This window comes from Propithecus coquereli, unplaced genomic scaffold (genome assembly GCF_000956105.1).
Source record: "Propithecus coquereli isolate 6110/MARCELLA unplaced genomic scaffold, Pcoq_1.0 Scaffold111, whole genome shotgun sequence".
NCBI lineage: Eukaryota > Metazoa > Chordata > Mammalia > Primates > Indriidae > Propithecus > Propithecus coquereli.
In genome coordinates this window covers 1,472,952-1,485,167 of record NW_012135081.1, presented here as the reverse complement: position 1 = coordinate 1,485,167, position 12,216 = coordinate 1,472,952, and the positions used below count along the sequence as shown (strand labels likewise).

General features: G+C 38.4%; 2 protein-coding genes across 3 annotated transcripts in view; one reads left to right on the top strand and one right to left on the bottom strand.

The window, feature by feature from the left end:
- Positions 1-5,527, bottom strand: part of LARP4 (La ribonucleoprotein domain family, member 4) — a 62,802-nt gene extending 57,275 nt beyond the window's left edge. For both annotated transcript variants that reach the window (XM_012654367.1, XM_012654378.1), the window contains exon 1: positions 5,312-5,527. In XM_012654367.1, the coding sequence (XP_012509821.1) occupies positions 5,312-5,329 (18 nt within the window). In that variant the 5' untranslated portion in view covers positions 5,330-5,527. The remainder of the gene's footprint in view (positions 1-5,311) is intronic.
- Positions 5,528-9,220: 3,693 nt separating this feature from the next.
- Positions 9,221-12,216, top strand: part of FAM186A (family with sequence similarity 186, member A) — a 55,030-nt gene continuing 52,034 nt past the window's right edge. The window contains exon 1 of the mRNA XM_012650126.1: positions 9,221-9,412. Within this exon, the coding sequence (XP_012505580.1) occupies positions 9,221-9,412 (192 nt within the window). The remainder of the gene's footprint in view (positions 9,413-12,216) is intronic.

Genomic DNA, 12,216 nt, shown 5'->3' with positions numbered 1-12,216 from the left:
GTAGAAAACTTTATAGTCAGACAAAATTTTTAAAATTATATAAAATCTGGGGAGAGGAGAAAATGAATTATTGTTTAATGAGTACAAAGTTTCAGTTTTTCAAGATGAGAGATGGACGGTGGTGGTGGTGGTTACACAAGGCAAGAATGTACTTAATACCACCACTGAACCGTGCACTTAAAAATAGTTAAGATGATAAATTTTATTTTATATGTATCTCACAATTAAAAATAATTTTTAAGCTGGGCACGGTGCCACATGCCTGTAGTCCCAGCTACTTAGGAGGCTGAGGCACGACTGCTTGAGCCGAGGAGCTTGAGGCTGCAGTACAGTATGATCACACCTGTGAACAGCCACTGCACTCCAGCCTGGGCAACATAGTGAGACCCTATCTCTAAAAAATAAATTAATAATAATAATTATTTAAAATTGAGTTATTAAAGCCTAGAGTGTACAAAAATTACTGTTACTTACGTAAGTGGTTACAAGTACAGCTGGCTCTCCGTATCCATGGGTTCCCTATCCATGGATTCAACCAACCACAGATCAAAAATACACGGGAAAAGGATGGTTGCATTTGTCCTAAACATGTATAGATTTTTTTCTTATCATTATTGTGATAATAATACAGTGCCACTACTTACATAGCACATTGTATTAACATTAGGTTGTATAAGTAACCCAGAAATGATCTAAAGTATACAGGAGGGATGGGGCATGGTGGTTCACGCCTGTAATTCTAGCAGTCTGGGAGGCAAGGCCAAAGGATTGCTTGAGGTCAGCAGTTTGAGACCAGCCTGAGCAAGATCGAGACTCCATCTCCACTAAAAATAGAAAAAATTAGCCGGGCGTGGTGGTACATGCCTATAGTCCCATCTAGTCTGGAGGCTGAGGCAGAAGGATCGCTTGAGTCCGGAAATTTGAGGTTGCAGTGAGCTATGATGATGCCACCGAGCTCAAGCCGGGTGATAGAGAGTCACAAAACAAAATAACAATGACAACAACAAAAAGAAACTTGAGCATCAGTAGATTTTGGTATCTGCGAAGGGTCGTGGAACCAATCCCCCATAGATACCCAGGGACGACGGTCTTCATTTTCAGGGAGAAAAAAATCAAATAAAAACAGAAACCCAAATTTAACAGTCATCAAAACACTACCAAACAACTAAAACAAGCACAACTGGCTGAAATTATTATAGGCAGAAAATGATCTGAAAAAACATCGCACTGTACTCCATAAATATGTAAAACTGTGTCAATTAAAAATGTAAAAAATTATTTTTAAATTGATACATAATATTTCTACATATTTATAGGGTATATGTGTTATTTTGATACATGCACAGAATGTATAATGATCAAGTCAGGGTATTTAGGATATCCATCACCTCAAGCATCTATCATTTCTTGTGCCGGGAACATTTCAAATCCTCTCTTCTAGCTATTTTGAAATATACAACATACTGTTGTTAACTATAGTCACCCTACTATGCTATCAAACAGTAGAACTTACGTTTGTACCCATTAACTTTACCTCTTTTCATGCCCCTCCCCCTCACATACATCCTTCCCAGCCTCTGGTTTTTGTTTTTAAAATTAAAAAACTTTTAAAAATAAAAAAGAAGAAAAAAAAAATTGCAATCTGTCTCCTCAGTGCTCAAAATTTTAAGTAACTCGATAGCACTTAAGATGAAGGAAGAACACTGCTTTCAAACTTACAGAATTTGTTGTAAAGGAATTTAAATCAGGTCATGTTTGATAACTTTGTGTGAATCGTCCAAACTTTTTTGCCTCTTCCCAGAGACAGACATTGTGTCTCCTTCAAAACAGGGGTGAAAAAAAACCACAATGAACTACTGAAGTCATTATCCCCTAGTCTGCAAAAGTAAGTTTTAAAAAGTTATAACTGTTACTTAAAATAGGATTCTTAGTCTGCCTGTAGATTTCTATTGCAATATAACTATGTAGTTGATGAGTTCTAATTTCAGCTTCAACACTGCCTAACTGTATAATCTTGGGCAAGTTTAAATTCTCTGTGCCTCAGTTTCCTTATCCCTAAAATGGGGATACTAATACCTCTTAGAGGTATCTGAGGCTTCAGTGCATCTATATATGTATATACGCAAAAACACCGAATGTACTTGACATACAGTAAGCATCATACATGTGTATACCACTGTTATTATTATCATCGTCATCACTATTATCTATCCCACTGATTCCAGTCATAAATTAGTGAAGCTGAGATCTCTCCAGAAAAATGCACATAAGTAAAAGATTTTGAACACAACTGCAGGGCTCATGGATCCCAGATTAACCCCGCCAAAAATCCACAAGCAACTTGGTATAATAATGCAGTTCTTAACCTCTTTTGTGACACAGACCTCCTTACTAGTCCAATTAATCTAGGGGTCTCCTCTCAGAATGTTTTTAAATTTATGAAATACATAGGATCACAAAATAAACCAAATATATTGAAATACAGTTAACAAATGTCTTAAAATTTCTAATATAGTAATACATTATATAAGAAGATTTTTATTTATTAATTTTTTTTTTTGAGATACAGAGTCTGCTAATAGCTCACTGCAGCCTCGAACTCATGGGCTCAAGCAATCCTCCTGCCTCAGCCTCCCAAGTAGCTGGGACTTGTACAGGCCCACTCTACCACACCTGGCTAGTTTTAAAATTTTTTTGTAATGTGGTCTCACTATGTTGCCTAGGCCAGTCCTGAACTCCTGGCCTCAAGCGATCCTCCCGCCTGGGAAAAGTGCTGGGATTACAGGCATGAGCCACTCTGCTCAGCCTAAATAACTAACAAGACTTTTAAGCATATAATAACAAGGAGTAATGAACATAAACAATATTCTAATGTATCTGCAAAAACTGTAATATGATACCAAAAAATGTGATTTCTCTTGGTGACAAGGTCATAGACACTGTTGCCTCCACTGAAATTTAAAGAATTTTCAATTCTTTTCCATCTAGATTTCAGTTAGAAGCTCGTGAAAATAAACAGGCAAATTTTTTTCCCTCAACCAAGCTCACATTCTTCCTCAATTCCATCCAAAAAGACCAGATTAAGAACTCTTGGCGTATGCACATGTGGACCTATCTCGGGAAAAATTATTGAGGGGGGAAAAAAAAAGAACTCTTGGCTTAAAGAAAGTGCAAAAATAAATTTTGGAGCCAGAGACTCGTGTTCTAGAAAGTCAGACTTCAGACTTTAGTCCCCACATTATTTACACTTGAATGACCTTAGACATCTAACTTCTGAGCTTTGGTTCCCTCATTGAGAACAATTCCTAAATCATCAGGTTATAAGGATCAAATATTAGTTAACAAAATAACAAATGACCAATGTGTTGTTTCTGACTCCTTTTAATAACACATACTCAGCTCCAAATATTTAATGACACTGTTAATTTTCAACAGAACTCATCATACAAGAAAAATAAAGAATGACATACTGATTCACAAAGAAAATGATTAATGGAGATGTTAACTTTAAATAATATAATAGTTTAGTGAGAGATATGGTAGAGTTTGTCTAAATGGGAGAGTCAGGCAGGCCCGAATTGCTAAAAGCCTGTCTATGATTTGACATCAGAATGACCTAGATCTAAATCCCAGTACCACTGCTTTACTAAGTAAAGTTACTTCTCACCTTTCCACCTCAGTTTTCTCATCCGTAAAACACTGCAACATTGCTTGAGAGACAGAAGAGGACCTAGCTTAAACATTAAGTGAAGCTATTATTAAAGTTTACATTTTAATAAAGCCAAGGAATCAATCTGGAACTCAAAAGTTTATTTTGGAAATTATGTTGATATAAATCAAACTTCACAATCTTTCTTTTGCCCAGCAAAACACACACACACTTAAAACCTGCGATATTGCATGGCATGATATTCCTAAAACAAACTGGCACTGCTTAAAATCATGTCTGATTTCTTATTCTGCCAAAGGAAAACAACGACGATAAAAACGGCAAACAGAATGACTTCAGTAATTTTAAATCTTTTCATGACTTGCCTGGAATGTTCCAATGAATGTTTATTATTAACGCTGGATGTTACTCTAAGAGAACACTCTTTTAAAAAACCAATTTAAAGATCTCAACTCATCAGCTACATAGTGTCAGTTAAAGAAAAAAAAGGAAAATCATTTATTTACTTTATGTTGAAATATTATGGAGTGAGATTTCCTACTACTAGCGGAAAAAAGCCGCCAAAGGCTGGCCCTGGCTCCTGGATCCATTATACAACCTGTAAATTACTTCTCTCATTGAAAAGATTCTTTTTATGGGCATAGTTAACAAATGCCAAGTTGCGAAGTTTGCAGTTTTGCTAGTTTGACGTTTTCACAATGTAAGAACAATATGATCTGGAATCTACTCAAAGCATTAGCCAGGCAGTCAGCTGATTCTCACTGCACACAGGAGGACCGAAATAAGAGAAATTAAACTTTTTATTTGTGTAAGGCAGGTATCCACTACCGTGAAATCTAAAATAGACCAACACCAGACGTTCTAGTTAAAGTAATAAAAGTATTTCCATTGTTCAAATAACAATACAAAAAACGGCTTTTCCTGGAATAAGTTTCTCTCTCACTCTTGGAATTTTCCCTGTAAAGGGCTTTTAATCGGTTCACAGAACCAGCCCTGCATCACGCAGCCGCTGCCTGAGTAACTTTTACAAAAGGTCAAAGCGGTGCCTTTCAAGGCTTCCAAACCCTATTGGCTTCTCCTCAGCTCAAAGCAACTCGCTTTCACCCACAGAACGTTCCAGAGACATAGGGTCAGGGACCAAACAAAATCTGGTGGAGGCTGCTAAAAAGAAGTTTTCAATTTTCTTTTCAAAACACCGCATTTCACCTTCCTCCACGGCCCCACATGTTGCTCGCCTCCCTCCCAGAGGGCCCCGAGAGGCCTCGCTTCACCCCCCGCCTCCAGAACGCGCCCACCTGATTACTCTTTACTCGGGCAGACTCCGCCTCCCCACCCCCGCCTGTTTGCCTCCTTCAGGAGGTCCATTTGGGACACTTTCCCCTTCCTCTGATCCTCACGCCACACCAGACAAGCCTTCGATTCTCCACCTTCCATTCTCCCCGGCTACAGGCCTCACCTCACACAGCTTCCTAAAGTGTGCGTAGAGTGGAGCCCTAGGCCTGCACGGCCCAGGTGCTGTGTCAGCCTATCTGCCGGTTCCGCGGCGTGTACGGCCTGGAAAGTCACATGGCGGTGGGACCTGCCGGCGCCTCCACACTACTGCTCTCCTCAGAACAGGACGAGACTACCAAGTCCACTCACCTCCACGAAAAGCAACATGTCTTCCTCCGCTCGGCCCAGTCGTTCCCGCCGCCGCGACTCCAACTAGCTCACAGGCCCGAGCACCAATTGCTAGGATAAGGACACTCGCCTTGCCCCTCCACCCGGCAGTGTACCCGGCTCCTCCCCTGCCGTCAGCCGCCGCGGCCTGACCCGCCCAGTCCCACCTCCCTTGAAACAGCAATTGTTTCCGGTTCTAGAGAAAAATTGCTTCCGGGAGAAGAGAAAGCCCTCGGTTCACTCTTGCGCTGCTCTTTCCAGCCGCAATGTGGAATGTACTATCCTCTGTTGGAGGGGGGTGGAGGTGATCGCAGGGAGACACGGGTGTGTAAAAATCTTATTGACTCATTTTATCACTTTCTAGCTACCACAGCCCTAATAATTCCGCAGTCTTCATAGTTCAAAATCTAGATGTGATTTTAAAAAGCCGATCTTGTGCGAAGTGTACTGAACAAACGCCCAACTCTGCCGAAAACGTGGTGGCTCGCAGAAAGAAGTGGAAAGGAAAAAAAGGTGAAGTAGTAGTAAGTATATTAGTAGCAGCTGGTATATATTACGTGCTTACTGTGTGCTCGACACTAAGCATTTTACGTGAATTTATCTCGAAACAGTGCTATGCAATAAATATCATCATCCCCGTTTTACAATTGAAGGAGCCCTCTAGGACGGCAGGTTTCCCTTTGACACACCTTTAAAGAACTTTGCCCCTTGCTCGCCTGAATCAGGTACCCGCATCTCCGTTTATCTTAATAAAAAGCTACTTAATACTTAGTCTGGATAGCCTCTTCATTGACCCAAATAAAATACACAATAAAAACAATTTTTAAAAAATTACCTTTATACATTTTTGTTAGATGATCCAAACTCCTCATTATCTAAAGCAATACATATATCTCTCCCTGTGAGTCCCATTTCTGCATCCTAGTTCAGACACTCATCTTTTGAAATAATCATGTCTTGATCTTTTCCAACGATTTTTTTCCATTCTATTATTTTAAAAATCTTCTTAAAGTGAAAGTTTCATTTTCACCAAACCGCTGTTACTTGCTTTCAAGACCTTCCCATTCTGCTCCCATGAATCTTTCTTGCTTTACCGAATCTCTTCACTTTCTCACTTAGATACCAAATTCATTCCACCATCAAATGGCTGATATTTGTATATCAGCCCACCCTAATCTAATCCCCAGTAAACTCATCTCAGTGATTAAACCAATCTCACTTTTCCGCTAAAATACAATCTCTTTAGCACTCACCTCCAAAGCCATGACTCAAGGTGTCTTCCCTATCTGGATTGCCTTCATTTGTCAATCAACCTTCTCTCTCCATAAGGTTTTTCCAAAGACTCTGCTCCCTTCAGATCTCTTCTTCATGTCCCTTGTTAGCACTTGATTTTTTATATTCTATCTTAAATTTTTTTTTTGGTTTTTAGTTTCTTCACAGGAACGCTACCATATATTCTTCAGTTCTTCAGTTTAGATTAGGATAACAGCAGCTGCATCGTAGTGTTTCAACAAATGTTTGTCAAATTGAAAGGGAAGGAGAAGGATTTAAAAATTTGCTTTAAAAAGCCTTGATTTCCAATTGCTGATTGATGAAGTCCATGCTGATTGATGAAGAAAGAGAGAAGAGCAATAATGCTAAATTAGTTCAGTTGACAAGGATTTAGGCTGCTTTGTGAATGCCTACTGGGATAAGCAATGCGAGGGACAGTTATTTAAGGATCTCATAATCTACTATGATTTTCAATAAAGTACTTAAATAGGTTAATTGATAATGTCAAGAAATGTTGAATAATGATGAATATTTTAATCAGACCTCACATTTATAAAAATAAATAATTCTCCTTAATTGCTGTCCTTTCCGGAAACATTATGAACTTCTTTGAGTAAATAGACTTAATTAATTGTCATTTATAGGAAAGGAGAGAGTAATGTTTTATGACTGCAGGGCATGGGGGAAGAGGTTGGTCTAAAAATCAAAGAAAGTATTCTAAGGCTTAGAAAAGTTTTCATCAGGAGAAGAATCTGAAACTATAATGGATCTCCAAATTTTAGACAGTTTCTGTGGAAGAATTGATGAAGAATGTGAAGAAAAACAAAAATAAAGTATAGCATCCAGTTTTGAGATGTTCACCAATTAGTTGATGGAGACAAACAATAAATAGTTACACTTCAATGAGATAAGTACTATAATGGAAAGTTCAGGAAGTGATTTGGGAACATAAAGGAAGGAATAACTTAGACAATGAGATCTTAAAGAGGAGGGAAGGAAAAAATAATTGGAAGTGTAATATCCTTAAAAGACAACTGCTGGCTGGCGCGGTGGCTCACGCCTGTAATCCTAGCACTCTGGGAGGCCGAGGCGGGTGGATCGCTCAAGGTCAGGAGTTGGAGACCAGCCTGAGCAAGAGTGAGACCCCCGTCTCCACTAAAAATAGAAAGAAATTATCTGGACAACTAAAAATATATATATGGAAAAAATTAGCCGGGCATAGTGGCGCATGCCTGTAGTCCCAGCTACTCGGAAGGCTGAAGCAGGAGGATCACTTGAGCCCAGGAGTTTGAGGTTGCTGTGAGCTAGGCTGACACCACGGCACTCTAGCCAGGCAACAGAGCCAGACTCTGTCTCAAAAAAAAAAAAAAAAGACAACTGCTTTATGATCCCCTGCCTCCATTTCTCTAAAGGACTGAAACACATAAATAGTTTAATTTTACAAGTTTACACCAAGGACTCAACATAGGACTAGTTTTACAATATGTATACAACAAGGACTCAACACAGGATGATCTTGCATAGAAATTAATTTATACAGCCACAATTTGTATAAAATTTAAAACCTATAAAATGATACTATATAGTTTACGAATATACGTACCTGTAGTAAAACTATATAAAAATACATTAAACACAAATACATCAAATTCATCATTGTCATTGCTTCTCAAACGGGACTGAGGGGAAGGAAGGAATCTGGGGAGGACAATAAAGGGAACTTTTTCTCTAATGCTTTCTTTTATTTAAAAATATCTGAGGCAAAAAATGACAAAATGTTAATATTTGTTCATTCTAGGTGATGATCACATAGCTATTTGTTATATTATTTTCTGTACTTTTATATTTTTTAAAATTAAAAAATAAAGCTACACAGCAAACAAAACCACCCTGTTCTTTAATTGCTTCAGTCTCCTACATCCTTTCACCTCCTCTGCAATCAAAGGAGCTGCCCCAAAGCACCAACCATTCTTATTCAGTTAGAAAGCAGCCTCTAGTGTTCCCTGCAATTTCTTGAGTCAGCTGTGTAACTTGAAAGCCTTCTTCGGTCAGGTTCCTTGAAAACACAAGTAACTGGGCAGTGCAAAGAGTGTGATCTTCATCCAAATATCTTTCAACTTACTACATGTCTAGGGAATATTAAGGGGCAGCTGAGGAAATTGTAACGCAGTTATTCCATTACAATCTTAAAATACTTAAGCAAAACCCTAAGAAGAGAGAAGAATGGGGAGTTACATTTGATACACTGGATCTTGAGTTCTAACACCTAGATTTTAAGCTTATTTAAGCAAGGCTATAACTTCTATATCTTTTAGCTTTCCTGTTGTCTATTCTTTCCTACCCTCCTGCCCGCCTTTACCCTTCTACCATCATAGCATATGGAATGCCTATTTCTTTGCATTTGGTAAGCATGCTTTAAATGTTTGAGTCCACGATAATGTCACAATGGGTCTATTGTGACATCACTGGGACCCTTATACCGTGGTTAGCAACCAGTTAGTAGCAGGGTACGCCACAACTTCTGGGAGCAGGAAAGACTTCTTCTAGCTTCCTAGTGGACACCCTTACTAGCATTTGCCTATATTCTGTGAAAAAGAAGAAATCAGCTAAATTTTCAAAATGTTTACCAAAATGCAAAATGAGGTAGACAGTGAATCTGAATCAGAAAAAGAAGTCAAGTATTCTGCCATCATGAGAAGAAAGCCCAGAAATGTCCTTGATGTTCCAGTAGTCCCTAAACTTGAAGTCCCATTCTCTGTAATGGACATCATCTCTAGGATTGACCAAGCACAGCTCCATCGAGCCAGAGAGGTAGGTAGTAAATCAGAAGTTTACAGACTGTAACTGTTTTTTTAACTTTCCATGACCAGATACATTTTTTAATTTTAGAAATCACTTTACTTTCATGATATTTGACTGTGTTTATGGTAACTTTGACTTCAAATGACAATTCGACCTGATTCTGACTCTGTGGATGGCAAGCTCTAATTTGATATTAATCTCTTCATATCAGAGTGAATCAAGCTATTTAAGAAATAAATCATGTGCTACTTATTGGGATAGAATGAAAAATTAAAGTCTATAACTAATACCAATATCTAATTTCAGCCAATAGTTTTCATTTGTTTCCATTATTAACCAGAAGGAACATAGATTGCGTTTGCATTTTAGCTCCTTTGTATTGTATGGTGGTGAAATCTAAAGAAAAAAAGTGAATTCTAGCTCCTTTAATTTCCCCTGAACACTTCAAGGGAAGTGTTTATTGGCTAAGAGAAAGCCAAAGATAATGAGCAAAGAGCTTAAATAAGATAACAACCAAACAGAGCCCAAACAGTTAAGGTTATACTGCATTCTATTCTCTCAGACAGTCAAAATATAACAGGTTAAAAACTTGATTAAAGGAAAGTTCTTTCCTGTGTTTAAGGAGCACCAAATCTTAGTACTTTCTTACTCTTCACACAGACTTTCCCCTGTTCCAACTCCCCACAACTAGCAACAATATCAGTTTTGCTTTTAATAACTTTACTGAGGTATAATTGGCATATTAATAAACTGTACATTTTTAAAGTATGCAAGTATTGATATATATAAACACCTGTAAAACCTTCACTACAATCAACACAATGAACTTCATGCCTTTTTATAATCCCTCCTACATGCTCTTCCCTGCCCCCTACCTGAATCTCCAGCTAAGCATCAGTCTACTTCTGTCACTGTATATGTTTGCTTTTTTTAGAATTTTATATTTTATCTAAGTGGAGCCATACAGTATCTACTTTCTTTTAGCTCATGTCTTTCACTTACGATAATTATTTTGACATTCATCCACATTTTTGCATGTATACAGAGCTCATTCCTTTTTGTTGGTGAGTATTTTTCCATGGCATGAGCTGTTTCTGGTTTTGGGTTATTACAAAGAAAGTTGCCATGAACATTGGTGTGTAAGTCATTAAATGGACATGTTTTCATTTCTCTTGGGTAAATACCTAAATTTGGGATAGGTCATGTGGTAGGTAAATGTTCAATTTTTAAAATAAACTATCAAACTGTTTTTGAAAGTGGGTCTATTATTTTACATTCGCACAGGCTGTATATGAGACTTTCAATTGCTCTGCATCCTTATCAACACCTGATGTGGTCAATCATTTAAATTTTAGCTATTCCAAAAGTTATATAACAGTATCTCATTGTGGTTTTAATTTGCACTTTCATAATGACTAATGGTTTTAAGCTTCTTTCCATGGGTTAATTTGCACTGGGTATGTTTTCCTTGGTGGTTCAAATATTTTACCCATATTTTAAAAATTGAGTTGTATGTTTTCTTATTATTAAGTTTTGAACATTCTTATATATTCTGAATAAAACTTCTGTATTGGATAGGTGATTTGCAAGTATTTTCTTCCATTCTATAGGATGTCTTTTTCTTCTACTACTAGTGGGTTTTTGTTTTTTTTTTTTGAGACAGAGTCTCCTCTCTTGCCTGGGCTAGAGTGCCGTGGCGTCAGCCTAGCTCACAGCAACCTCAAACTCCTGGGCTCAAGTGATCCTCCTGTCTCAGCCTCCCAGGTAGCTGGGACTACAGGCACGCGCCACCATGCCCGGCTAAGTTTTTCTATTTTTAGTTATTTGGCACATTTCTTTCTATTTTTAGTAGAGACGGGGGTCTCGCTCATTGCTCAGGCTGGTCTCGAACTCCTGAGCTCAAAGGATGAGCCTGCCTCGGCCTCCCAGAGTGCTAGGATTACAGGCATGAGCCACCGCGCCCAGCTAGTTTTGTTTTATTTTAGAGACAAATTTTTGGCTTGGCGCTGGGGTGGCGCATCCCTGTAGTCTCAGCTACTTAGGAGGCTGAGGCAGAAGGATCGCTTGAGCCCAGAAGTTTGAGGTTGCTGTGAGCTAAGCTGATGCCACAGCACTCTAGCCAGGTTGCAACAGAGTGAGACTCTGTCTCAAAAAAATAAAATAAAACAAAACAGAAGTTCTAAATTCAACTTATCATTTTCTTTTGTAGATTGTGCTTTTGATGTAATGTATAAGCAAACTTTGCCTGACCCTAGATCACAAACATTTTCTCCTATGTATTCTTTTAGGAGTTTTATACTTTTAGATTTTACATTTAAGTCTATGACCCATTTTGTCTTAAAATGTCAGATATGGATTGAAGTTCACTTTGTTTTTTTTTTTTACAATCATTTCAGCTCCATTTGTTGAAAAGACTATCCTTTCTCCACTGAACTACATTGGCACCTCTGTTGAAAATCAACATATTTGGCTGGGCACGGTGGCTCACCCCTGTAATCCTAGCACTCTGGGAGGCGGAATTGGGAGGATTGTTTGAACTTAGGAGTTCAAGACCAGCCTAAGCAAGAGTGAGACCCCATTTCTAAAAAAAAGAAAAAATCAACATATTTATGTATGAGTTTATGGACTTTAGTCTGTTCCGTTAATTGATTTGTCAATCTTTATGCCAGTACCACAGTGTCTTAATGACTGAAGCTTTAAAATAATTTTTGAAGGCCGGGCACGGTGGTTCACGCGTGTAATCCTAGCACTCTGGGAGGCCGAGGCGGGTGGATCGCTCAAGGTCAGGAGTTCGAGACCAGCCTGAGCAAGAG